This window comes from Patagioenas fasciata, chromosome 16 (assembly GCF_037038585.1).
Source record: "Patagioenas fasciata isolate bPatFas1 chromosome 16, bPatFas1.hap1, whole genome shotgun sequence".
Taxonomy (NCBI): Eukaryota; Metazoa; Chordata; class Aves; order Columbiformes; family Columbidae; genus Patagioenas; species Patagioenas fasciata.
This window is the reverse complement of record NC_092535.1, coordinates 7,578,505-7,600,470: the sequence shown is the minus strand read 5'-3', so window position 1 is coordinate 7,600,470 and position 21,966 is coordinate 7,578,505. Positions and strand designations below refer to the sequence as shown.

The 21,966-nt window shown below is 39.3% G+C and overlaps 1 protein-coding gene across 13 annotated transcripts; it reads left to right on the top strand.

The window, feature by feature from the left end:
- The first annotated feature begins 86 nt into the window (after positions 1-86).
- ARFGAP1 (ARF GTPase activating protein 1) lies at positions 87-21,660 on the top strand. 13 transcript variants are annotated; one of them, XM_065849535.2, is made up of 15 exons: positions 87-155; positions 453-584; positions 3,269-3,332; positions 4,246-4,355; positions 4,677-4,848; positions 5,828-5,928; positions 6,676-6,762; positions 7,425-7,521; positions 9,652-9,708; positions 10,689-10,721; positions 12,047-12,076; positions 13,911-13,967; positions 15,905-15,964; positions 16,988-17,058; positions 17,532-21,660. In XM_065849535.2, exons 3-15 carry the CDS (start codon positions 3,273-3,275, stop codon positions 17,884-17,886), a joined length of 1,290 nt encoding a protein of 429 aa, XP_065705607.1. In that variant the 5' UTR covers positions 87-155; positions 453-584; positions 3,269-3,272; the 3' UTR covers positions 17,887-21,660. The 13 variants fall into 13 exon arrangements, with proteins under 13 accessions (XP_065705607.1, XP_071671505.1, XP_065705606.1 ...); XM_071815404.1 differs by having other exon boundaries at positions 88-155; positions 453-537; positions 16,982-17,058; XM_065849534.2 differs by having other exon boundaries at positions 88-155; positions 16,982-17,058.
- The last annotated feature ends 306 nt before the right edge of the window (positions 21,661-21,966 follow it).

Here is a 21,966-nt window from a genome sequence, read left to right as displayed (position 1 = left end):
CCCCGGCCCCCAGCACGTTCCTTCCCCGGGCAGCAGCGGGTTAAGCCGGGTACCCACAATCCTTCACGGCCCTGCAACGTCGCCGGCCGCGGCGGGGGCAGCGGCTGCGCCGTGAGGCGCCGGGCGGGACCGGCGGTGCCGCGTCAAGACCGCCGGTGTGTCCCCGGCCCCTGCAGCTTTCCCCCGGGCCCCGGCCCACTCGTTCGGGTCGGTTCGTGCCCCCTCCCCCCCCCCCCGCCGCCGTCAGCCTTTGCTCGGCATCAGCGCCGAACCTTTCCCCGGGCTGTCACCCCTAAGGGAAAGCAGGAGGTACTGGCGCCCAGCTGGCGTGGCAGGGAGGAGGCCTAAACTCGTCCTCACGACAGCATTTCCCTCCCCTATTTTATCCACTTCTTTATATACATATATATATATATATATATATATATATATGTATTTTTTTTTTTTCCTAGAAAGAAATCACTGGTGTGGTCGCCGGGAATCGGACCATGTTCTGAGGGAGGCCCCCAGGACTCAGCTTGGATCCAGATATCGCAGGTGTGCGTGAAGAAATTGCCCTCCTTGCATCCCCCGTGAAGCTCTTGGTAAGGCGGCGGTGCTTCGGTGTGAGCAAACCTGCACGGCTTTAAAAATATGCAGCAGTTTCTGGTATATATTTGAAAGTGAACCCGTGGAGGTGGGTGGCAGTGTTTGGTTCAAAACGTTTCTTTGGCTGATGAGGCCTCTGTGGCCTTTTTGCCCTGGTGAGACCTGTAGGGAGCCTGCAGGACCATCAAGTCATGCAAACCACGTCACTTGCTTAATCTTCATATGCTCAATTGCAAAGCTCTCTACAGGTTGGCTGTGTGAATTTGCTGCTACATCAGAGAAGCAAAGTGCTATCACAGCTCACTTTCACTTAAAAGTATCGAGTGTTGCGTCTGCCTTTTGCTTGCTTTTAACAAGCTAAAGATTCCTGACGTGCAAACTCATATGCTGCTTCTCTAGTTTTTGTTTTAGAAACAGATTGTTTGGGAAATAAGAGTGTGAGGTTGGTCTGTTTCCACCTTGAAATGCTTAGTCCAAAATATTTATATTCGCCGGTGAAAACTTAAAGTAAGAAGCTGGTGGCCTTAATGGTCTCCTCCTTTTCTTGGATGACGTGGTGCGGATGAAGCTCTGCCTTCCCACCAGACAGATGTGGTTTGGTCAGGGAGCTTGTGGAACGGGCACACATTCAGATTGCAGTTGGCCAAAGTCTTTCTTTTAAAAAGTTTTTGTCAAAAAAAAAGAAGTTAAGGCGGACCCAAAGGCAGTTGCTAGCTTTGTCAGCTTGGAGGTCTGAAATTTGTACCGTATGAAATGGTGTGGATATTGGCTGCTGTAGGATTAATGTCTCTTTCTGCTCCATAAAGGCTGGAATGCCTTTGGATATATTATAGTCTGTCTCTGTTTGTCATTCCTTTGGATATATTATAGTCTCTCTCTGTTTGTCATTCTGAATGAAAACCTGGGAAAAAGGAATTAAAAATGGTAAAGGAAGGGTAGCAGCAAAGGGAACAGGCGGCCAACCAAAGAGGGGGCCTTGTAACTTGTCGCTGGGGAAGTAGAGTACAAAGAGACTGTAACAATATGGCAGAGAGGGACCCAAAGTGTGCACTGTTGTCGGGCTGTTACTTCTAAGCTATTTACTTAATTTCTGTACTGCACAGGGAGAATTTTCCTTTATCTTGCCAGTGATAAATAGTAGGATTGAAGACATGGACTTTGATTCATGTAAATGTGTTTGTGGGCTCTGTTTAGGATCTGAGCAAATACATTGTATGTGTAGTGCTATCTCCCTCCTGACATGGGCATGAGTAAGTTATACGAAATTAAATATTGTTATTGGAATGCTGTTATTTCCGTTTTCTGAAAGTTACACAGTTTCCATTTGGTTATTGATAAAAATAATTCAGTTTTAGCTGGATGCAGGATGACTGGAAGGTTTTACTCACCAATAATTGCAGTAACCTTTTCAGTCTAAACCGCTTTTTTTTCACAATTTATCTGGTTTTGTCTAGTACAAATTAATTCATATTGAAAGGCAGCATATTTTAAATGCCAGTGAAAACACCGTTGTGTAAATTAGATAGAATTAAGTGCTTGTCAACAAGATGTTTATGAAGGAATAAATACTTTAGATAAAAGGAAGTGAGTTCTGCCACAAATAACTTCTATGTTTAACAGTGATAATACACAGGTACAATGTTGAGCTTATTTCTTAATGAATCATGTTGTCTTAGCTGGTGGTGCATATAATTGTATTCATTGTACCGCTGTGGTTGCAGTTCACAGGAAGCCTGTTGTGCTTTAATGATATCTAAAAAATTGATGTTGTTAAAGTCATACAATTTTAATGTTTTCTTACCTGTAGCACTTTTCTTTTTAAAATAGCTTTCCTAATTAAAGATATGTAGTCCCTCCGTCCCCTACTGGGTTCTGGCAATTGTATATAATGCTTAATCATTTACCCTCTAAAATTAGTGCAAGGTTGTTAATCCTATGGATAATTTAAGGATTTATGACTGTTTAGTCAAATAGCACAGTGAACAAATGTCAAATACTTGCATAAAGGCGCTTCTGCCCCTCAGACCAATCTTTGATGAAAACATCAATCTGATATTTTTGACTGACCAAGAAGCTGGTGCGTTTTCTAGTCAGCCTGATGAGTTCTGTCTTTTATTGCGTCTCAGAAGTCAGTTTTCTGGGCTAGAAATGAAAGGATGGACTGGAAGTAAAAAGCGAGAAGAAATGTTATTTATTTAAAATTAACTTAAATATCATACTGGCAAATTGGTTGGAAATGTGAATTCAATTTCTATCTAAACTGCAATCTGATGTTGCACCCGACACTGTATTTCTTTTAATGATGAGTGCTTTGTATACTTCCAGTTGTTTTAGGCGATGGACTATGTGTGAGTCACATTTATAGTTTTCTTACTGTGGATTTTATCTGTAGCTTGACACTGCTCCCTGCTCCTGTATTTCATGACTCATAAAAAGTAGAGTACGATGATGTGGTCTGCCAGTGAGACACGACTTTTGGAATTAGAATTCTCTTTTGTGTAAATGTCCCAATAATTGCCTTATTTTCTTAGAATTCATTTGCTAATGAAAAATCATTATTACTTTTTTGGGGGGGTATCTTCTAGTATCTTTTCCTTTGAGATGTGCTTGTAAGGTACGGACCAACTTATCAATATCAAATTCTTGAATATGACTTTTCTTTGTTTTTCTCCCTTTGTAGAATCATGGCAAGTCCAAGAACAAGGAAAGTTCTCAAGGAAGTCAGAGCACAAGATGAGAACAATGTGAGAAAATTATCTTCTTTAGATTAGTTTTGTAGAATTGCATTTTCTTTTTACCTACTCTTGATATATGTTGCGGTCTACTACAGCTATCGTCTTTAGCTGGCCATACTAGTGCTACAATGGTAATATATACATTTGAATATTTCATATTTGTCTTAGTTCCACTAAGTTTTGTATGTATTCGGATACATTGCTGCATATTTGGTACGTCTTTCAGAAGTTCCAGTAATGCTGTAACCCCCAGAGTCTGTTGAACACATGATGTCTTGGGCACAGCTTAATTAAAATGGTCTATTTCAAGGAGGTTGATTGTACACTACCTTGAATGTGACAGCCCATGGACAGGCTCAGCTTTATTTTTATCAATGCATTAAACCTTGAAGGGTGATTCCAATCATTAGTACTTAAGTTGTTGCACTGTATGAGCAGTATCGCTATTTTTAAGAAACACCTCTCTTTAGATCTGCTAGCATTTACTGCCAGGCTGTAGTATGACTGAATTAATGTTCCAGACTTTCAGTGTTGTATCTTATTTTGTGAAAGAAACTTCAGTAATTCAATTTCGTTACTTTCTTATCCTTCGAGACAATAGGAAAATGAAATCAAGTTGAGCTCTCTGCCCATTAATTTTAACTCTCACAACTGTATTACCTTGCTGGCTTTTTGTAGTCACTATGGTAATTTTTATTTTCCAAGTCAGGCAAGTTATTGATCATTTCTTTTTATGCAACATAAATATTTGAAGGAATTTTATGCTGCTGGGGAAGACGTTTCCAAACACTAAGAACTCTTCCACCTAAAATTTTTTTCTCTGTGTAACATTTTCGTTATTTGACTTTTTGAGCTGTACAGTGAAAACTTCCCATGGACGAGTAATGACTGAGTGTTAGAGATAATTATTTTTCTCTCACAGGTCTGTTTCGAATGTGGTGCATTTAACCCCCAGTGGGTGAGTGTGACCTACGGAATTTGGATATGTCTTGAGTGCTCAGGAAAACACCGAGGCTTGGGAGTTCACCTCAGGTCAGCCTTTCAAGCAGGCGATGGGTTGGGTTGGTATCTCAGGGTTCATTATGTTTGCAAACAGAATGTTTTGCCTCAGAAGGATATAAAATGTGTCAATTCCAATATTTCACTGCCAGTTTTGCTTTGTGTTCTTCTCCAGAGTGAGTGATACTCTCTGTACCTTGTTTGTAACTAGGTGGGGTGTGTGGCGCTGTGTGGTGCCCAGTGCTAGAAAGTAACGTCTCTAGCTACATCTGTAGGTTGTGTGGTGGTCTTGCTGATATAACAGGAAATTATAACAAACTGTGATTTTAATTGTCCTAACAAACTGCTTTTTAGTTTTGTACGTTCTGTAACCATGGACAAATGGAAGGATATTGAGCTGGAGAAAATGAAGGCTGGAGGTAATAGGAAATTTCGAGAGTTCTTGGAGTCTCAAGATGACTATGATCCCTGCTGGTCAATGCAAGAGAAGTACAACAGCAAAGCTGCTGCTCTTTTTAGGGATCAGGTGAGTTCAGTTGTGTGCATGTTCTCACTCCCTTCTATCTGAAAATATCAAAATATTTTGTGAGCACCTGTTTTTGAAGTTGTGGAGGAAAGCAGCAACCTTTTGAACCTCTGCAATGGTTCTTGAAAAACTGGCAGGCCTATGGACAGATAAATCAGTAATTGTAGTGGCATTATTATTTTGTGGAGCTTTGCAATCTCCAAAAATGAAATGACAAACAACTTGAACTTGTGAGCTTAGAGCTTTACAAGGATCCTGTATTTTTATGCTGACCCTATCACGGAGGTGCTAAGAAGGAACATTCTGTGCTCACTGGGATATTTATGCAACTTTCAAGTTTGTCGTGTGTGTTGTCTCTGCATCTTTAGAGGGGAGTGGGAGATGATTGGCTAAAGTGGAATATTTTGATGAAAGGAAGGAATTAGTAAATTCAGTGCTGAAGACCCTTTAGTATGTGAAATGGAATTACAGAGTTCCTGTGGCAAGGCCCTTGGAAATTTTATATTAACTTTCTGATGTTAAGACTTGGATTGGAGGAGCGCTATGGGATGAGAAGATGAGGTTCAAGTCCTTTGTTTGAAGGAAACAGAGAGAACATTTAAATTCTGTGTAGGTGTTTTAGCCACTCTGTGTTAGTGTATAAATCCAGCTCTTTCTGTTCCTCTGTTGTTCTATTATTAGTGCTTACACCTCTATTAATGTAGTCTTTACTCTTCAAACCAAAATTACCTCCTTGAAGGAGTTGCCTAAAATCAGCTGCCCAAAGTAAAACCAGTGTTCAACGTTACTAGAGATTAAAACAGTGTTCAACATTACTGAGATTTAGAAAAAAATCAGTTTATTGTGAAAACAAATGGATTGATTTGTGTAGCTCACAGAAAATTGGAAAAAATGAGGTGTCCTCACTTCGACAGGACCAGTGTATATCTTGTATGAAAACTCTCACCCAGTGGTGTGATTATTTTCCTACCTCTTCTAGGTAGCTACGGTAGCTGAAGGCAAGGAGTGGTCCATTGAAACGTCTCCTGCCAGAAACTGGACCCCACCTCAGCCTAAAATGTCTCTCTCTTCCACTCATCGGTGTGTATTCTATTATCTAATGTCAATATAGCAATAACGGGATCCAAACCTGAAGTTTGAATGTTTGCTGGTTTTATTCTGTTGATGATGTTGTCTGAACAAGCATTTGTTTTGTGGCAGTTAAGGAATACAAGGTGTAGCGGGGTTTTAATTTCTCTAATAATTCTCGCCTCCTGTGTCTGAGTCTTAAACTGTGGCAGAGACAAGTGAGCAAGAGCAGAGGACAAGCCATGCTGGTTTTATCTTAACTTGTCATACACCTGAGACTTGTCATGGTGTCAGTCACACATAAGTGCAGTCACCACACTGCGGTTCCAGCTCGTGACTGAGTGCCAGGGAGGGAGAAACAGACTTTTTCCTTATGGTGCTAATTACTAATGGGAAGCATCAGAGCTGGACCGCCGCAGTTTTGGCTTTTTGCATTTGCATGTAGTGTTTGCGATTCTTTACAGTAAAGAATCACGTTAACTGAAAAATTAGTTGTAAAGCAAGCGAACGAGCACTTCAAGCCTGGCTGTCATCCGGCAAGTTCTACTCCTAGTCTGAGTAGCATGATCTGGGTCTGCTCCTGTGTTACTCAGTCAGTACTCCAGTGGCTTTTAGTGGTTGCATTAGAGTTTTCCGCTTGGTGGACAAAAGAAATAATCAATTTTGCACCTGTATTATGAGGATATACGTCCAACTGCACTACTGAGCTAGTGTGTTTTGCTTTATGCAGTTAAATTCTGAAATCTTTTCTTTCTATAGCTCTGCTGGACAATCTCAGGCTGCAACTGCCTCTTCTGACAAGGCTTTTGAAGACTGGTTAAATGATGATGTCGGCTCCTACCAAGGGTAATGCAATATTTATTAACTTTTGGAGTGCCTGGTCCTCTCGTATTATACTACTGCACAACTGTGATCTCGATTCACTAGTTAGCGGTTACATCTTGTTTACTGTTAAAAATGTGTTAATAATATATGATAAAGGGTAAGAGGAAGGAAAGTGACTCTTAATGCATTCGTGTTACAAAAATGTTTGAATAGCATTGAAGAAAGATCTTATAACAGTAAATGGTACTGTGGAGAGCTCCTAACAAGTGAATTTTTAGTATAGATGATGTCTTATAGTGATTTGAGTTAAACAGAAGTATTTCTAAAGCTAACTCTGTTTACTTCTATCTTTCTTTTTCCCATTTTCATGTATCTCTTTATGAGGATATACTCAGATTTCTGGTATTATGATCTGTTAAACCTGGAGAGTTATTAAGGCCACATTAGCTTGTGTAGCAGACACTTTAATTTGCAAGGGCTCACTGGTGGATCCTTCTTGATTTTATGTCTTTATGAAGTGAGTGGGTTTGTATTTTGGGTGCCAGATGCATTAGGACTTGTTCGCAGGTGTATTTTAAAGTCTGTTAAACAATTATCATTCTTTCATGCATTTCAGGTTTTGTGTAATTGTTTTAATGAATCCATGCTAATACAGGTACTGTTTATTAAATTTCTTATGGTAGTGGCCAAGAGAATCGCTATGTGGGGTTTGGAAACACAGTAAACCCTCCAAAAAAAGAGGATGACTTCCTGAACAATGCAATGTCTTCATTGTACTCGGTAAGGAAATGCTGGAAGCTTTCTGTGACCTCAGTTATTATTTTGTTCTGTTTTATCCTGTTATGGGATGATATAAACAGAGAAACTAAAGACTGCAGGTAGATCCAGAGAGATGTAGAGTGTTGGTTGTATTCTCAAAGAGGGAAGAAGATATACTTTAAAAGGCGAAACTTGACCAAAACTTAGGAATTATTGCTGGTGTCAGTTCATAGAAATAAGGAAATGAGGATTTAGCACTGGATTGAGAACTAATACTCAACATGGCTTGGAGAAAAAAAGTAATTACCTGTTGGGAATAGTAGTTAGGCTGGTAATGCTCAAAATAGATTAACCATATTAGGTGTGTTCAATGGAAAACAAGTGAAATGTGTGTGTACATGGGTGCCAGAAGCCCTGAGCAGCGATGAAAACATTTGAAATACTTGTGATGGGGTGTGAAGAGATAACAGCATATGGTTGAACAGTTGCCATGATTAAAGTAGAGATAATGAAGGATGCGTTGTTGAAGGAAAATGGGAATAAAGTCAGAGGCAGTGGGGGACATATTGGTGCTTTGGCTGCAGAGTAACAGTGCAGTATTTGGGATTTGGAGTCACTTTGAAATAAAATAAAGTTTCCTACTAGGGTTAGTGGCCATTAGTCTGTAGAGCGTGAATAAGTCTTAATATTCACACCTGTTTCTGTTGTTTGCTCGTTTGATTTAAATATAATAATTTCACTAGAACATAATAGAAAAAGGTAACGCCTGAACCTTTCTGTGGTAATCCAGGTGAACCCAAAGGGTGCTTAATATAGTTCTGCTGAGTATTTTCTAGGTATGTCATAGATTGTACGCCAGAGAGTTCAGATTGGAACCCACATCTGTAATGGATTGCAGATGTGCTAAGGCAGCAAGGGAGAGATGACACCGTGTTGTCCAGGTTACTGTTAACCATCATTTGAATCTGAGATGTCATTGGAACGTGACTCAAATGCCATCTTGTGACCACAGGCACACACTACAGTGCAATTTTATATCGTTTATTATGGTGAGAGTGAATATTTGCATGTGTATTCATCCTAGAGAGGAAACCAATTTTCCTTCCATGGTGTGTGATCATTTTTCCCCTCGGGTGCCGTATTTATGTATATACGCTATTTTCTGCTGTTGCCTATCAGAAGGAGAACATTCTGTTGAATTCACAGACCACACTGTCCAACTCGTCCCGTAAAGAACAGGTGGAATTGCAGTTTAGGTTCATCTTGAGTCCTGTGAGACTCATAAAAACCACAAGATACATCACCTCATCACTTTGTCTTCTGCAAATAGTGACAATTATCTTTTAGTCTGTCAGCATAGGACAAGAAAAATAACTAATGCAGGATAGGCAAAAAATATTTTTGCTGCTTTTTCTTTTTAAAAGATGTTCTCTCAACCTAAAAAGGTGGTATAGTCCAATTAAATAGAAGGGCTAATGAGAAAAAGATTCTCCTTTTTACAGCCTTTGTGTGGAAATTACCCAAAAAGTAATAAGTTACCAAAACATCCACACTTTAAACAAAACATACACACTTGGTGGAAATGAAGTTGATAAAAGGCAATGGTAGACACAGATAATAACCTAGCATTTGTAGAGCCATATTGAAAAGATTCTGCAGCACAGCTTAAAATTAATTGATGATGATCTGCAAGGAAAAAAACCTGTATCTGTTTCTTCATTCATTATTATGTACAAGGAGATTTCAGCTTTTCCCAGTCATACATTTTAGCTGCTCCTTGATCCCCCCCATCCAGTCCCTGCCTGTTGAAGAGCCGGTCTCTGTTTACTAAGGCTTTAATGTCTTCTTTTTGTTCTTATTTTCCTTAAGGGAGGGAAGATTTTTTTTTTATGTTGCCATTTTTAGTAGGATAACATGTGAAGTAGTTGGGTTTGTTCAAATTGCAGCTGTTTTGACGCAGATAATGGAAATTCATCACTATATTACAGTTAAATGAGAGACTATAATTTCTGCTTAGTAGTGAGTAGTTTTTATGGCTCCAGGACAAGCTGTACTAAAGAAGATTTTGACTTCATTTAACATGTAAGAGTGAACACTTGGTTATTCACTATTATTCACATGTAGCTTACAACATTCTCACTTCCTTTAAAGGGATGGAGCAGTTTTACAACTGGAGCAAGCAAGATTGCCTCAGCTGCTAAAGAGGGTGTAAGTAAACTAAAGATATTTCAATGTAATTCATGCTCTGTTAGTGTTCTAATAGGGATGTATCTTTAAAAGTGTTACCAAGAAAAACTAAACTCTGCTTTTTGTGTATTTTTGCCTATGGCATATAAATTAGATGCACATTGAATCCAAATCTCTGCTTTAACCGTTCCTTGTGTTTCTGGTTGGACCTTTTTGTAAATATGTCCACGGGATGGAAGCATCGAGAGAGAACTCAACAAAAATGTTTTGTTCGTAAAGCAGAAATTTCATTCTATGCCATGTAAGGCCAAATTGCATTCCTCAGCAGGAATTGAATACCAAGTTACAAATTGCTGATGGTTTTATATGTTTCCCCTCCTTTGCTCTCTAACTACAGCATTTTTGTCAGTTTAAATGGGAAACTTGTTTGGCAGAACTTGTGCCCAGAGGGGCAGTTTGGGGAAAACTGAGGCAAGGTCTTCATGCTCTGCGTGTTCTGCAGGTTTGCACATTTAGGTGACAGTCATTCAATGAACTGTAGCCCGAAACCAGAGGGATTAAAGATTTATTAAATTTTAAGTAGGTGGTAGTGGAAAGAGATTTAAAGGGTTTTTTTGGGGAAATAGTGCATTACAACTTTTTCTCAGTTTTGTTTAGTAATTCTTCCAAACTTTTGTGAGCATAACAGTCACCAATTGAGCAAAATAATTTGGGTGATGTTCCGAGAGACAAAGATATTGATACTCGCCTGCAGTGCCCCACCGAGGTCTGGTCCATGCTGAAGGCTCTTCCTTGCACTGTTGTTAGTTGGGAAAGGCTGATGCTTTCCTGGAGCAATCGGGGGTGTCAGAGGTGCTGAGATGGATATTCTCTGTTCAGTGTGGAATTCTGGTACAGGTCCATTCATCTCGGAGAACATTTGGAAATGTGTGTGTTTACTGAGAATAAAACCTTTGATTTTTTAAACTTGAATATATTTGTTTGTTTGTTTTTTTCCATAGGCTACCAGATTTGGATCTCAAGCAAGTCAAAAGGTGATTATAGATTGAGCTCTGTCTTATAGACTGTAATTGGCTTTAAATGTTATGTATTTGCCTGCACCAATTCATTTAGACTTGATTGTCAGCAGACCAGTGTGTTCATCCTTCATAGTACACAGTAATTTTTAGGTTCTAGTTTTTCTTTCTGTGGGAATTGCAGTCAACTGCAGTGATCAAATTAAGCGAGAAATAAACAGTGCTACTCTGCTGTGTACAACTGTCAGATACATTGGAGAAGCAGGAGTATGAATGCTTTAATTCATGCTTGCAGATTTAAAATACCCTTATTTTTGTGCACCTTAGATGTGGTGTATCTGGAAGTAGTATTCTTTGTGATAAAATGTAACACAAGCCATCTTTCAATTGCTAAAGCCTAACACAATATTACAAATGTGAACTGCTTAATATTGTTATTAACTTGCTTGTGTGTATGTAAAAAGTAGCAAATACAAAAGCATTTCCACTTTCAAATTAGGGTTAAACCAGAGACAGTTGGACCTGAATTACACAGAGCTCTGACATAAGCAAGATGTGTTTGCATGGAAAAGTTTTAAATTCAAATGTAAGAATGTGTAAATTAATAGTATTCTTAATGTGCCCGAGTTTTGAGTGAGAGAGGGCTTACATATATTCATATATGATATGGTTTTACTTTGAACTGTAACTCTTCCTGTACGTGGAGCGTTACCCTGGATGCTTTCTGATGTGCATATCAAACAAAAGCGAAGCTGCAGGTGTTGGTGTTCAAGCAGCTGTATGAGTAAGATGTTAATATTACACATCACAAACCAAACTTGAGTGTGTTTTGCAACCAGAATGTCTTGTTAGAGCACCCAGACTTGATACTTGAAAGCTTTAAAGTATTTGCTGCTTGGCTTATGTAAGAAAAAACAAGTGTTCTACGAGTCATCTTATTTGGCTCCTTCTCGTAGTTTCCCTTTTAGAAAATTGTTTCTTTCTTTAGTATTATTAGCAAGTGTAAATATAATATTGAATGTGAAAAGCTCATTGCATCTACTGACAAGGACCACGGCAACATGGTGCTCAGAGTCTAAGCTGTTACTGAAGCTTAGCTTTTATTCCTCAGACATCTCATTTTTTGCTCTGTTGAAGAGTTTGAACATCTTTTTGATGTGATATGTTGCTTAAAAGTATATTTGGTGTCCAGCGCCCAAACATATTAACTGTTTATCTTGGCAGTAGATGTTAAAGTTGGAAAAGGTTCATGCTACTTAACTTACCTGAAAAAATGCTGCCAATTTTTTGCTAAAAGCTGCTTCTACCTTCCTTGCTCTTTCTCTTGTGCTGTCTGGGTAAAGTTTTGGGGCTACAAGCAGCAGCCAGAGCCGGTAACACCCTCACGTATATTCTTGTGCATGGACTCCTTGTCACTGTTCGTGCTGAATATGTACATTTGCTCTTGAGCTGTCTTTCTTTTTTTTTGCCTTAAGTCAAATCTGTTTACAATAATGTTATGTGTTTCATATGGTAATGTTTCTCCAAACCTATTTAAAATAGGTTAAATTGGATAGAGATACCCAAGCTCTCACTCTCAGAAAATGTGCTGTGCTTTTGTCCGTGCTCTTCACAGACACAGATGAGTTCAGGATCTCTGCACGTCTGAGCCAGGAGTGCATGATACCAAGAGCTGCCCTGGGGTGTTGTTTGAAGGCAGATTCTTTAATAAATGCCCCATAATATAGTGTTTGTAATGGTGGTTAGGACAGTGTCCTAAATTCAACAATAGTAAAGATAAAGAAGCACCCAAATCTCCCTTTTCTGTATTCACAAGATTTTGTGGTTGAGTAAATGGGATAATAAAGGAATTCTTCCTAATTCAAGTGACGACTTCACTTAGCACATCTGAACTGTTAGTCTTAGTGTAGTATGCTCTTTATTATACAGCATAAACAATTTGGCAGGTTTAATAGACTGGAGGATGTTTTCAAAGATGAAAAGTCCCCTTTCTTGTTTTTCTTAAACATTTTCTAGCCTCATGTCCAATGGAAACAAGCCATATTCATATTCACCTATTTTACTAGGTGGAAGTGGGGTCACCTTTACCTTTGTCTTCTCAAAGAACTTTTGAACTGGTGAGGAGATGACGGTGGTTGGGGAGAGGGAGATCCCAGCAGAAAGGCTTTTTAGACACCTGGGAATCTGCAGAGGAAAGATTTTCAAGGTGCTTAATTCCCAGGAAGAACAGGAGTGGCGGCTCTCACCCCAGCCAGTGTTAGCGAGAAGATAAAACCCTTGGGAAATGAAAATTCAGGAATCTCGATAGGATAAAACCCTTAGGAAATGGAAATTCTGCTAATGTTTAGGAATAAAGTTTGGCAACCAAACCGGCCCTTTTAGATTAATTGGGCTAAATCAGAATGTAATTGGTATAATGTGGCAATTCTGAAAAAAAGTTTAAAACAATCAAAGGCTTATTATTGTAGTAGGGAAAGGAATGATTTCCAATGAAACATTTGCAGACCCTGCGTCCTTGTCAATATCATCTTATGAAAGTAATTTTGCAGCTTGTACTGTGGGCTTACTTTTTTGTGAGATGCCTCTGAAGTACAATATCCATATGCATCTTGTTCTGGATTGAAAGAGGTTCCTGAAGTTCGTTGTTTTATCTCCCTGCAAACCTGGAGCTGTAGAAAAGATTACAAAAATTTTCTGTCAGCTTTGCCTCTTGTGTAGAGCTTAGAAATAATTGGGCTGTCATTAACAGATGATAATAGCAGCACTACAGGATAGAAGAACTAGTGGAAAATATGCTTAGAAGATCTAATTCCACAAGTAATTCCATTAATAAGGAAAAATAAGGGTGGATGAGGTCGGTTCTTCCCAATTTTCAGCACGGGCCCATCTCAGCTGGTGCTGGTCGAACCATCGCTTCTGCTTCAGGGCAAGCTCAGCCTTGGCTTGAGCTCTGGGCAGCTCCAACAACCTCTTGCCATGTGCAGCTGGTTTAATTTCTTTTCTTTTAATGTCTTCTGCAGCACTGTACTGTGTGTGCTTTTCAGCTCGTTCTGCTTGTACAAATCAAAGCTTAAGGCTTCACGTGTTTTTGGAGATAATGCCAAGAAATTAGTCTGCAGAAAAGACGTCGGCTGAGGGTTTTGGTGTGTGGGTTTTTTTTATAAAGGAAAATATAACTGACTTTATTTTTGTTTTGCTTTTAAATAGGCATCAGAGTTAGGTCAGACATTAAATGAAAATGTTCTCAAACCTGCACAGGAAAAGGTAACTTTGGAACTAGTACGTGACTTGCAGAACTTGGTTGTGCTGACTTAGGGAATGATCGTTTCCTCCTACCACAAGTGCCCAGTTTGCAACCTCTTTCTCTCTTCTCATATAAGCACAGTAGCAAAGGGGAAACATGAAATAATTCAAGGGTGGTGTGTTAGCAAAGAAATAATGAGGACGATTCCCCCCCACCAATCTTTCCAATGTCCTTAAGAGTCTGTTACATTCTTCCCAGTTAGATACTGTTTTCTACATTTCATGCTTTGGAAGAGGGAACAAGATGAAAATGCACCCTAAATGGATATAAAAATTGATGTTTAACAAAAAGAATGGTTAGATTAGTATTATCTTGGAGTGTTAAGTTCCCAGTGTCTTACCCACCAGGCTGCCAGCACTGCTGAAACTCAATGAAGCATCTTTGAGCTGCTGTAGTTCAGGTGATGCCTCCTTGACGGCAGCAAAGTTGGGGCAAAGTATAAATTCAAGATGAATGCGGCCAATTTATCATTAAATGAGCATGTTCTTGCAACCTTTGTGTTCATTCAGAGTATTGTGTCAGTCAGTTAGTACCAAGTTTTGCACACATTAATGCGCAAAGTGCGCTCTAAAGGGACATTTTGTGTAGCCGTCCTAGTTGCGGTGTTGTTTCTAGAAAACTAGTTTGAAGCAGATTTTCATCTTTACAATTGTTAGTGACGAAGAACATGTGGCTGATGGCATTTCCAACAGCAGCTGGAAAAAAAGAACACAGGCTGACTTGAGAAAACATAGATAATCACTAGTGGGCATATGCAAAAAGCAAGACAGTCTGAGGAGAGATCACTGAGACTGCAGATTTTAGGCAAAGATTCTCCATACTGTCAAATGTTGCCTTTCTGTTTCATATGTTGAAAAAAACTCTTTCCCATTTGGCATGTGTTTGTTTTGTCCTTCTAGGATTTTGGCTCAGCTCCAAAATGTCGATCTATTTTCTGAGAAGATGGTGCTGTGCTCACCTATGTACCTTTTCCCAAATTGTATTGGTTTTGGTAAAGCAGACTAATGGTGCTCTCGTAAGAGAAGCAGTGGCACCACTTTGGGATATGGATTAGTTTTTGATTTGAAAATAATGGTTTAATCACATTACAAAATAATTTCACTTGCCTTACCTTTATTAATTCAACATTCTTTACATTGCATTCCAAATCACAGGAGAAGACTGTTTTCCTGTTCCCTAGAATTATCCCCAACTTAGTTCAGAGGACTTGTTTTCAGGGTTATTTTTAGGGTGCATTTCCTTGAGCTGATTTTCATTTTGTAGGTCAATTTAATGAGGAATGTTGCATTCTATATTTAAAAAAAAAAAAGTCTATTTCCCTTAGGATGTTGTGCTGTTAATTCTAAATAGGTGTCACTTTCTGAAGTAATTATTCACTGATCACTGCCTGGCACATAGATGGTCATGGAAAGTCACTTACTTTGGAACAGTTGCCACTTATTAATTGGTGAAAGGCACCAATTGTTCAAGGTTCAGAGCCCTTATAATATTTAAATAAGAATGTATAGAAGATAGGGAGTAAAATGGATCTGCTAGGTTTTTAACCTCTCCAAACCACGTTTTTTTAATCTATTAAAATATATTTATAAAATGTCACGTTTTCAAGTTGTATTGGTGTTTTTATGCACAGCATTAGTGTAATGATACCTTTGTCAAACTGTAGTATATCAGTAGAAAATTCCCACGAACTTCAAATGACTGAGGTTCACTCCGTTAAAGATCAATGGACTTTATATGTAGTTTTCTTAACTTAGTTAGCTTTGGCTTAAGTACATTTTGATTTACTTTCAGGTCTTTTTTACACTGTTTTTTTAGCTGTTAAGCCCAAGTAAGCTTGTCCGAAGGTTTCAACAATACTTTATTTTATGACTAATTACCAATACTTTGATTCACGTAGGTGAAAGAGGGGAGAATATTGGAGGAGGTGACCGTGGGGGTATCGCAGTTGGCCAGCAAGGTATGACGTGGCCTCCCTGCCTTGAAGGAGGCCAAACACTGAGCCAGTCTCCACATTCTTATGCAAAGTTCGTAGTGAAACAAAACCACAACGCAGCTTTAGTTTCCTTGTGTTGAATACAGAAATTTTGGAAGTGGAATTTTTGGTATGGAGGACTCATTTTGGGTTGTTAGAAAGCTGCACGACTGATGTTGTCCTTGTAAGAGTTTCACCGGGGGCACAGTGAAGAGTTGTGGGACAGACAGCGTCCCAAACACAGAAGGAGAATATCTGCTAGAGAATATGGAGACAGCTCATGGTACATTTGTGTGGTTAAACTTATTAATGTTCTGTACCTTTTTTCTTTGTCTTCTTTTGCTGTCGTTGCTTGGTAATGTGGTAAGTGCTCTCTACAGCTACTGAGTACAGAAGTCCAGCACATGATTCATCCTCTGTATCTGTGACCTAGAATAATTACTTGCATGGGTGTCACTTCAGAATTTGTGTTTCTAATCCGATGTCATTGTGTTTTAATAACTCCCAAAGGATTCTCCAAGCAGTCACGTTTATTCTGGAACGCAACTTCTGTCCCGTTTTACATGGGCAGTGAAATAGTACTACTGAAATGGGGTGAAGGTAGTTTTGTAGAACAGTAGAAATATAAATACTAGTTACATGAGTCATAACATCAAAACATCAGTGCTGCCATTAAGTTTAATTTTGTGTGAGGAGTAATTCCAGCGTTTTTTGCCAAAGAAGTCTAGAAGAGAATTCAAAATCTGTTATTGGCAATGATGGGTGAAAAAGCTGAACTTGACCCACTTTTCACATCTCCCAGCAGCACGATGCTGTCAATGTACGTTCATTACATCAACCACGTACCCGCCCATCAACATGATTAAGTTGTGAGTGAATTTTTTGGATGAAATGTGTTCTCTTTATCTGAACAAGGGGAGGAATGTGTTGCGGCTTTTGCTGTTGGACTTGGAAGGGGTGTTTGTTCAGTCCAAAGGAATGAAGTGTCCATTTTCCCTCCAGGTTCAGGGAGTTGGCAGTAAGGGATGGCGAGACGTCACCACTTTTTTTTCTGGCAAGCCAGATGATAATTCTGAAAGGTATTTTTTTGTTATTATTTTCTGTGTCTCTTTAAACACGTAATTTTATTTACGTTCTCTGCAGTATAGTAGTAGCAGGTAAATTTTAAATATGAAGAAATTGTTCTATCTTTGCTGGTAGTCCTCCTGTATGTAATACCGGAGGAATTACATCTATTTGTTTATGACAGTTGTTAAACTGAGAACAAAATAGTGCTTGACACCTTCATTTTAAAATTATTCCAAGGTTGTATCCCCTCCCCTGGACCTATTAGTACTTAAAAGGCTGTTAACAAAAATCTGTGAATTAGAATATAAGCTTACGCAACTTGGAGCAATGTATTTAGTTCTTTCTCCTTTATCCTCAGGCTTTTTTTAAGCAAAGGGCAGTAGTGTTACAGTTTTCTGTGTTTGTAGTCATTTATTTTTATTAGATTTGTCATAACTAATTTATTTCTACCTTTGATTTGTATTTTCCACCCCCCTCATAAAAGACCTGCTGAGACCAACAGCTACCAGAACAGTGGAGGGGAGGGCTACCAGAACAATGCTGTGGATCAGAGCTTCTGGGAGACCTTTGGCAACTCAGATCCACCTAAAGCCCATAAATCTCCAAGCAGTGAGAGCTGGACCTATGTGGACAATTCCACCGAGAAGAAGAGCTCTGACAGCTGGGATGTGTGGGGCTCGGGAACCGTCTCCAACAACAAGAACAGTAACAGCGACAGCTGGGAAAACTGGGAGACCAACTGGGAAAACACAGGAGGGGAGAGCAAGACCAAAAAACCTTCCAAGGCAACGAAAAAAGGGTCTTCATCTGATGATATGTGGGACAACCAGAACTGGTAGAACTTTGTTAACATGGTTTTGCACAGCTGGGAAGGGGAGGCTGTGCTGGCTGGTCGAGGGGAGAAAGTTTTACACGCAGCTGGAGTATCGTGGTTGACCTTACTCATCTGTTACTTTTATGCTTCCTGTTCGTTCTCCTTTCTTCTATCCCAGTTTAGGAAAAAAAAAAAAGTAGCATCTGAATCTTTTATTACATAAAGGTGGCTCTCCGTTTTTTAAAGATGGTGATAAATATATTCTCCTTGCACTATTGAAGTGACTTTCTTGACACGAATGTTCGAAGGAAAAAAACAATCAGTGCAAGCACCCTTTCATGGCACAGCCTTGCATGTATAGGTTCATAGGTGTTCATCCAGCCCTCACAGAAGTTGAGATGTTTAATGCAAACAAAGGACAGGGTGTGTCTTGAAAAGAGCCATTAAATAAGCAAACTGCAGTTGAACAGGTCTAGTTCAAATGCCTTATGGATTGCTCTGACCATATTAAATCTGGCAATTCAACATAGTCTTTAAATACTTTCTATTGGAGCTTTGTTTTTAAAATTCATGAGGTTTTTTAGCATTTAAAAACTTATTTTCTCTCCTTAGAACTAATAAGGAGCCTAGAGCTAAATAATTATTTGCATTAACTCGTAGTTTTGACCTGAGCTATCAAGGGAGATCCACAACGGCTCTTCTTGCTCGGTAGGTTCAGTCTCTGCACAGTCCAGCTCTCCTCACGGCCAAAATGCAAAGCTGTGATTTCTCCTTCCTCACCCACCCCTTCCCCAGTTTGAGTATTTTATAGGGTCTGTTTTTTCTCTGTCTTCCTTCTACCCGTTTATTTTATCTCCTCTGATAAAAATGAAATCTTTCTGCTGCTTATGGCCTTTTGGACATCTGTCTGGCAACTTGGCAGTGAAACAAATTCTGAAAAAGATTCCAGTAAGGAAAAAAATGGGTGGAAAATATGAGAACATTGAGGAGAGGGGCTGGCAGCAAGCCCCTTTCAAGATGAGTAGATGTCTGGATTTAATAGTAAAATTTAAATTAAGCAGATGTTTTCCAAATTAATCTTTAGTATGTCAAACTGTATCACTGTTTCTATCATGTATTTCTCTGCATATTTTGCAAGGATCTTGTTTGAGAAACACTCTTTTGGAAACATTAGGAACTCCTTGTCAGCATTAAGGAATGGAATAGAAGTTTTGTCTTGGTTTTGACACAACGAATTGTTCCGCATCAGACAAACCATAACTTCTACAGAAGATCTGTGACTTTAACAACAAAGGTGTCCTATGTATCCCATTTGATTTTTGGGGGGTGGGCTGTAAATGTACACTCAGCCCAAATCCAATCAGCTCACTTGAAAACTTTAAATCATTATATTGTTATGTAGTCTGCTTTACTACCAGCATGGCGTTCTTTACTGTGGACCCGGTAGATCTTACTATGTACCTAAAAAGCCTTTTATTTTTAAAATAAGTTAATTTGTTCAATGAAGCAACCAGCCTAAGTTGTCAAAGTTACCTCAATTAATGCTTCATTTCTTTTTCTTTTCACAGGGGTTTTTGAGTTTGTAGTAATATCCTGAGGTTAAGGAAGGAAAGTAATATCAAGAGGTTAAGGAAAATCTATGAATCACCTCAAAAGTAGCAGATTTTAAAGGCTTAAGTCTAAGTAGCTCTATTTATAGCCTGATTGTGTATTTCTATTAGTAGGATCTTTCAGATGGTGAACAGAATATTTTTCTGGTCTTACTCTATCTCTGTCCTGCAAGAGTTGTTATTTCTTATCGTCCCGTGGTATTTGAAGCTCGTGCAGCAGGACCCGGAGCTGCTCACAGCCGAAGCCCTGCTCTAGGCCAAGTCTTGCAAGGCGTCTGAGACGTTCTTGCTGACCCAGAGGCTCGAGGGATCTTGGTTTCCAGTCCTGCTGCTGGTACCATTTGCAGACATCTACAGCCTGACTGTAAAACAAGGATTTTGTTCTGCTTTTTCTCAAGTTAGACTTTCGACATAGCTTAACTGCATGTCCGACTAACTGCATTTTGATGCACACGTCTCTGTTGCCTCCTTGTCATCACCGTTCGGCTTTGGGAAGCGCCACAGCAGCAGTGACAGGAAAACGCAGCCCATGGGCTGCACTGTCCGACTGCTGGTGTCTGTTTGGAGCGATGTGAAACTGATTTAGCTTCCTGCATACCAGTTTATTACTGTTTCTCTTTCATAGACCTCCTGAAATAGCTCGTAGCAGGTTAAGTTTTATTTCAGTCCGTTCAATCAGCAGTATTGTGATGCTGATGCGAACGTTCTGCTCAGTTGTGTGGTTTGCCTAGGAGAAAACTGTTTTATTTATACATCACTTACAGCCATGATTGGCATGAGCCTTTTTTTTATTCTTCTGGTTTGATTTTTGTATCTCTTGAGACTTTGTTCTAAATTAAACAGCCAGGGCCCTACTCAGGCAGAGCCCTTGGGTAATGATTTTTTTTCCAGTTGACAATGGCAGATGAGTTGCCGTCTCTCTTTTTGCGGTGCTGTAGAGAGGCAACAAATGCTACAACTCCCAGAAAGGTGTTAATGGAAGATACTAAAAAACAATATAAAAATATAACGGCAGAAAGTGTAACTTCAGCCACCTAACTAGTATACCAACTGGTCTCGGTTTGACAGGCCAATAGTTTTGTTGGTTTTTTTTTTAATGACTTGTCTGAATGTGAATGTTTTACAGTGTCTTCCAGAGGAGAAGATGAAATGAGGACATTTTCTTTTGCAAAACCTGTTTTGTTGGATTTACTTTTTTTGAGAGCAGCTGGCTGGGAAGCTTCCGCTGTTTGGCAGGATGCACGTAATCAGGTTGCACGTGTGGAGCAAGTGCTCATGAATTCCACTTTTTTTAATCCCAAATTAACAATTTTAAGTCATACAAGCCCGTTGCCAGAAGAGAGCGCAGTCGGTGAAGTGATCACTGCAACCGTTGGACATTGGTTTAAATTTCCTTGTGTTTCAAATGGTTTTATTTCTTTGTATGGCTTCAAAGTTGGAAAATACAGAGCAGCTGGATCCCTCCAGGTAGGCCGATAAAAGTAAAACTTGAAGGCATTCAAACAAAGTGCCACTTCCAAAAGAGTGAAAGAGAATGTTCCCAGGAACCTAATCCTAGGAGTTAGGGATTGTTTTAAAATGTCTCATTTGTGGTTTGAAACCTGTTAATAATAATTCCATTTCAAGAAGTGCTTGGCCAGTTCTCCCTCGTGGTTGAAACCTCAAGGGTAATGCCGCTGCTTTTATTTTCCAGGCCAGACTGTATAACATTCCATGAGTTCATAATGTATTTATCAGTGTAATGATCTGTGCAATAATTTAACAAGTGTAGGTAAAACCTTTGTTGTTTAATCCAGGATACATTTAAAGATACAGTGGTCCTCTTGAAGAGCAGCAGTCTACCAAGGTATCGCAGTTCTCACTTTACTTTGGCCATATTAAATTTCAGTAGTCCTGTTGAGAAAGGCTTGAGCAGTCAGTCATTTAAACAGAAATAAACATTTTGATGTCCCTTACTAGAGTTTGATTGTGATGACTTAGTGACCTCTAGCTGTAGAGCCCTTTTTCATGCCAGCAGAACCTTGGTCAGTATGGAGTGCTGTATCTTTTATTTTCCTGATGTGTCTCTTGTGAAGTTCACAGGAATGGCAATTTCGGTGAACACTATTCATTGTTCTGTAGAGTGGTACCGGACTTGAACTGCAGTGTCATCTTTTAAGGAGCATTATAATAAAGCAAAGAGATACGGAGCGGAATGGTGTTCAGCCCTTTTTCAGGAAACTTCAGTTAATTTTATACCCATGTGTGTTAATAGAGCTTATGTAGTTAGTTCTTACGGTGAGTATCATGGAGTAAACTCAAAATGGGATGCTTTGTAATTAAGACAATAGGAAGGTATTGTTACAATATGAGTATGGAATTGTGTTGTTGGAGGGGAGTAAGTACTGTTAACAGCGTGAATATCCTGAAGTGCTGGTGTTATGCACGTTCTTCACTGCCAGTAATGAGAGAGAAAGGACGACTGAGCCAAAACCAGAGGTGTCATCATCGTAATT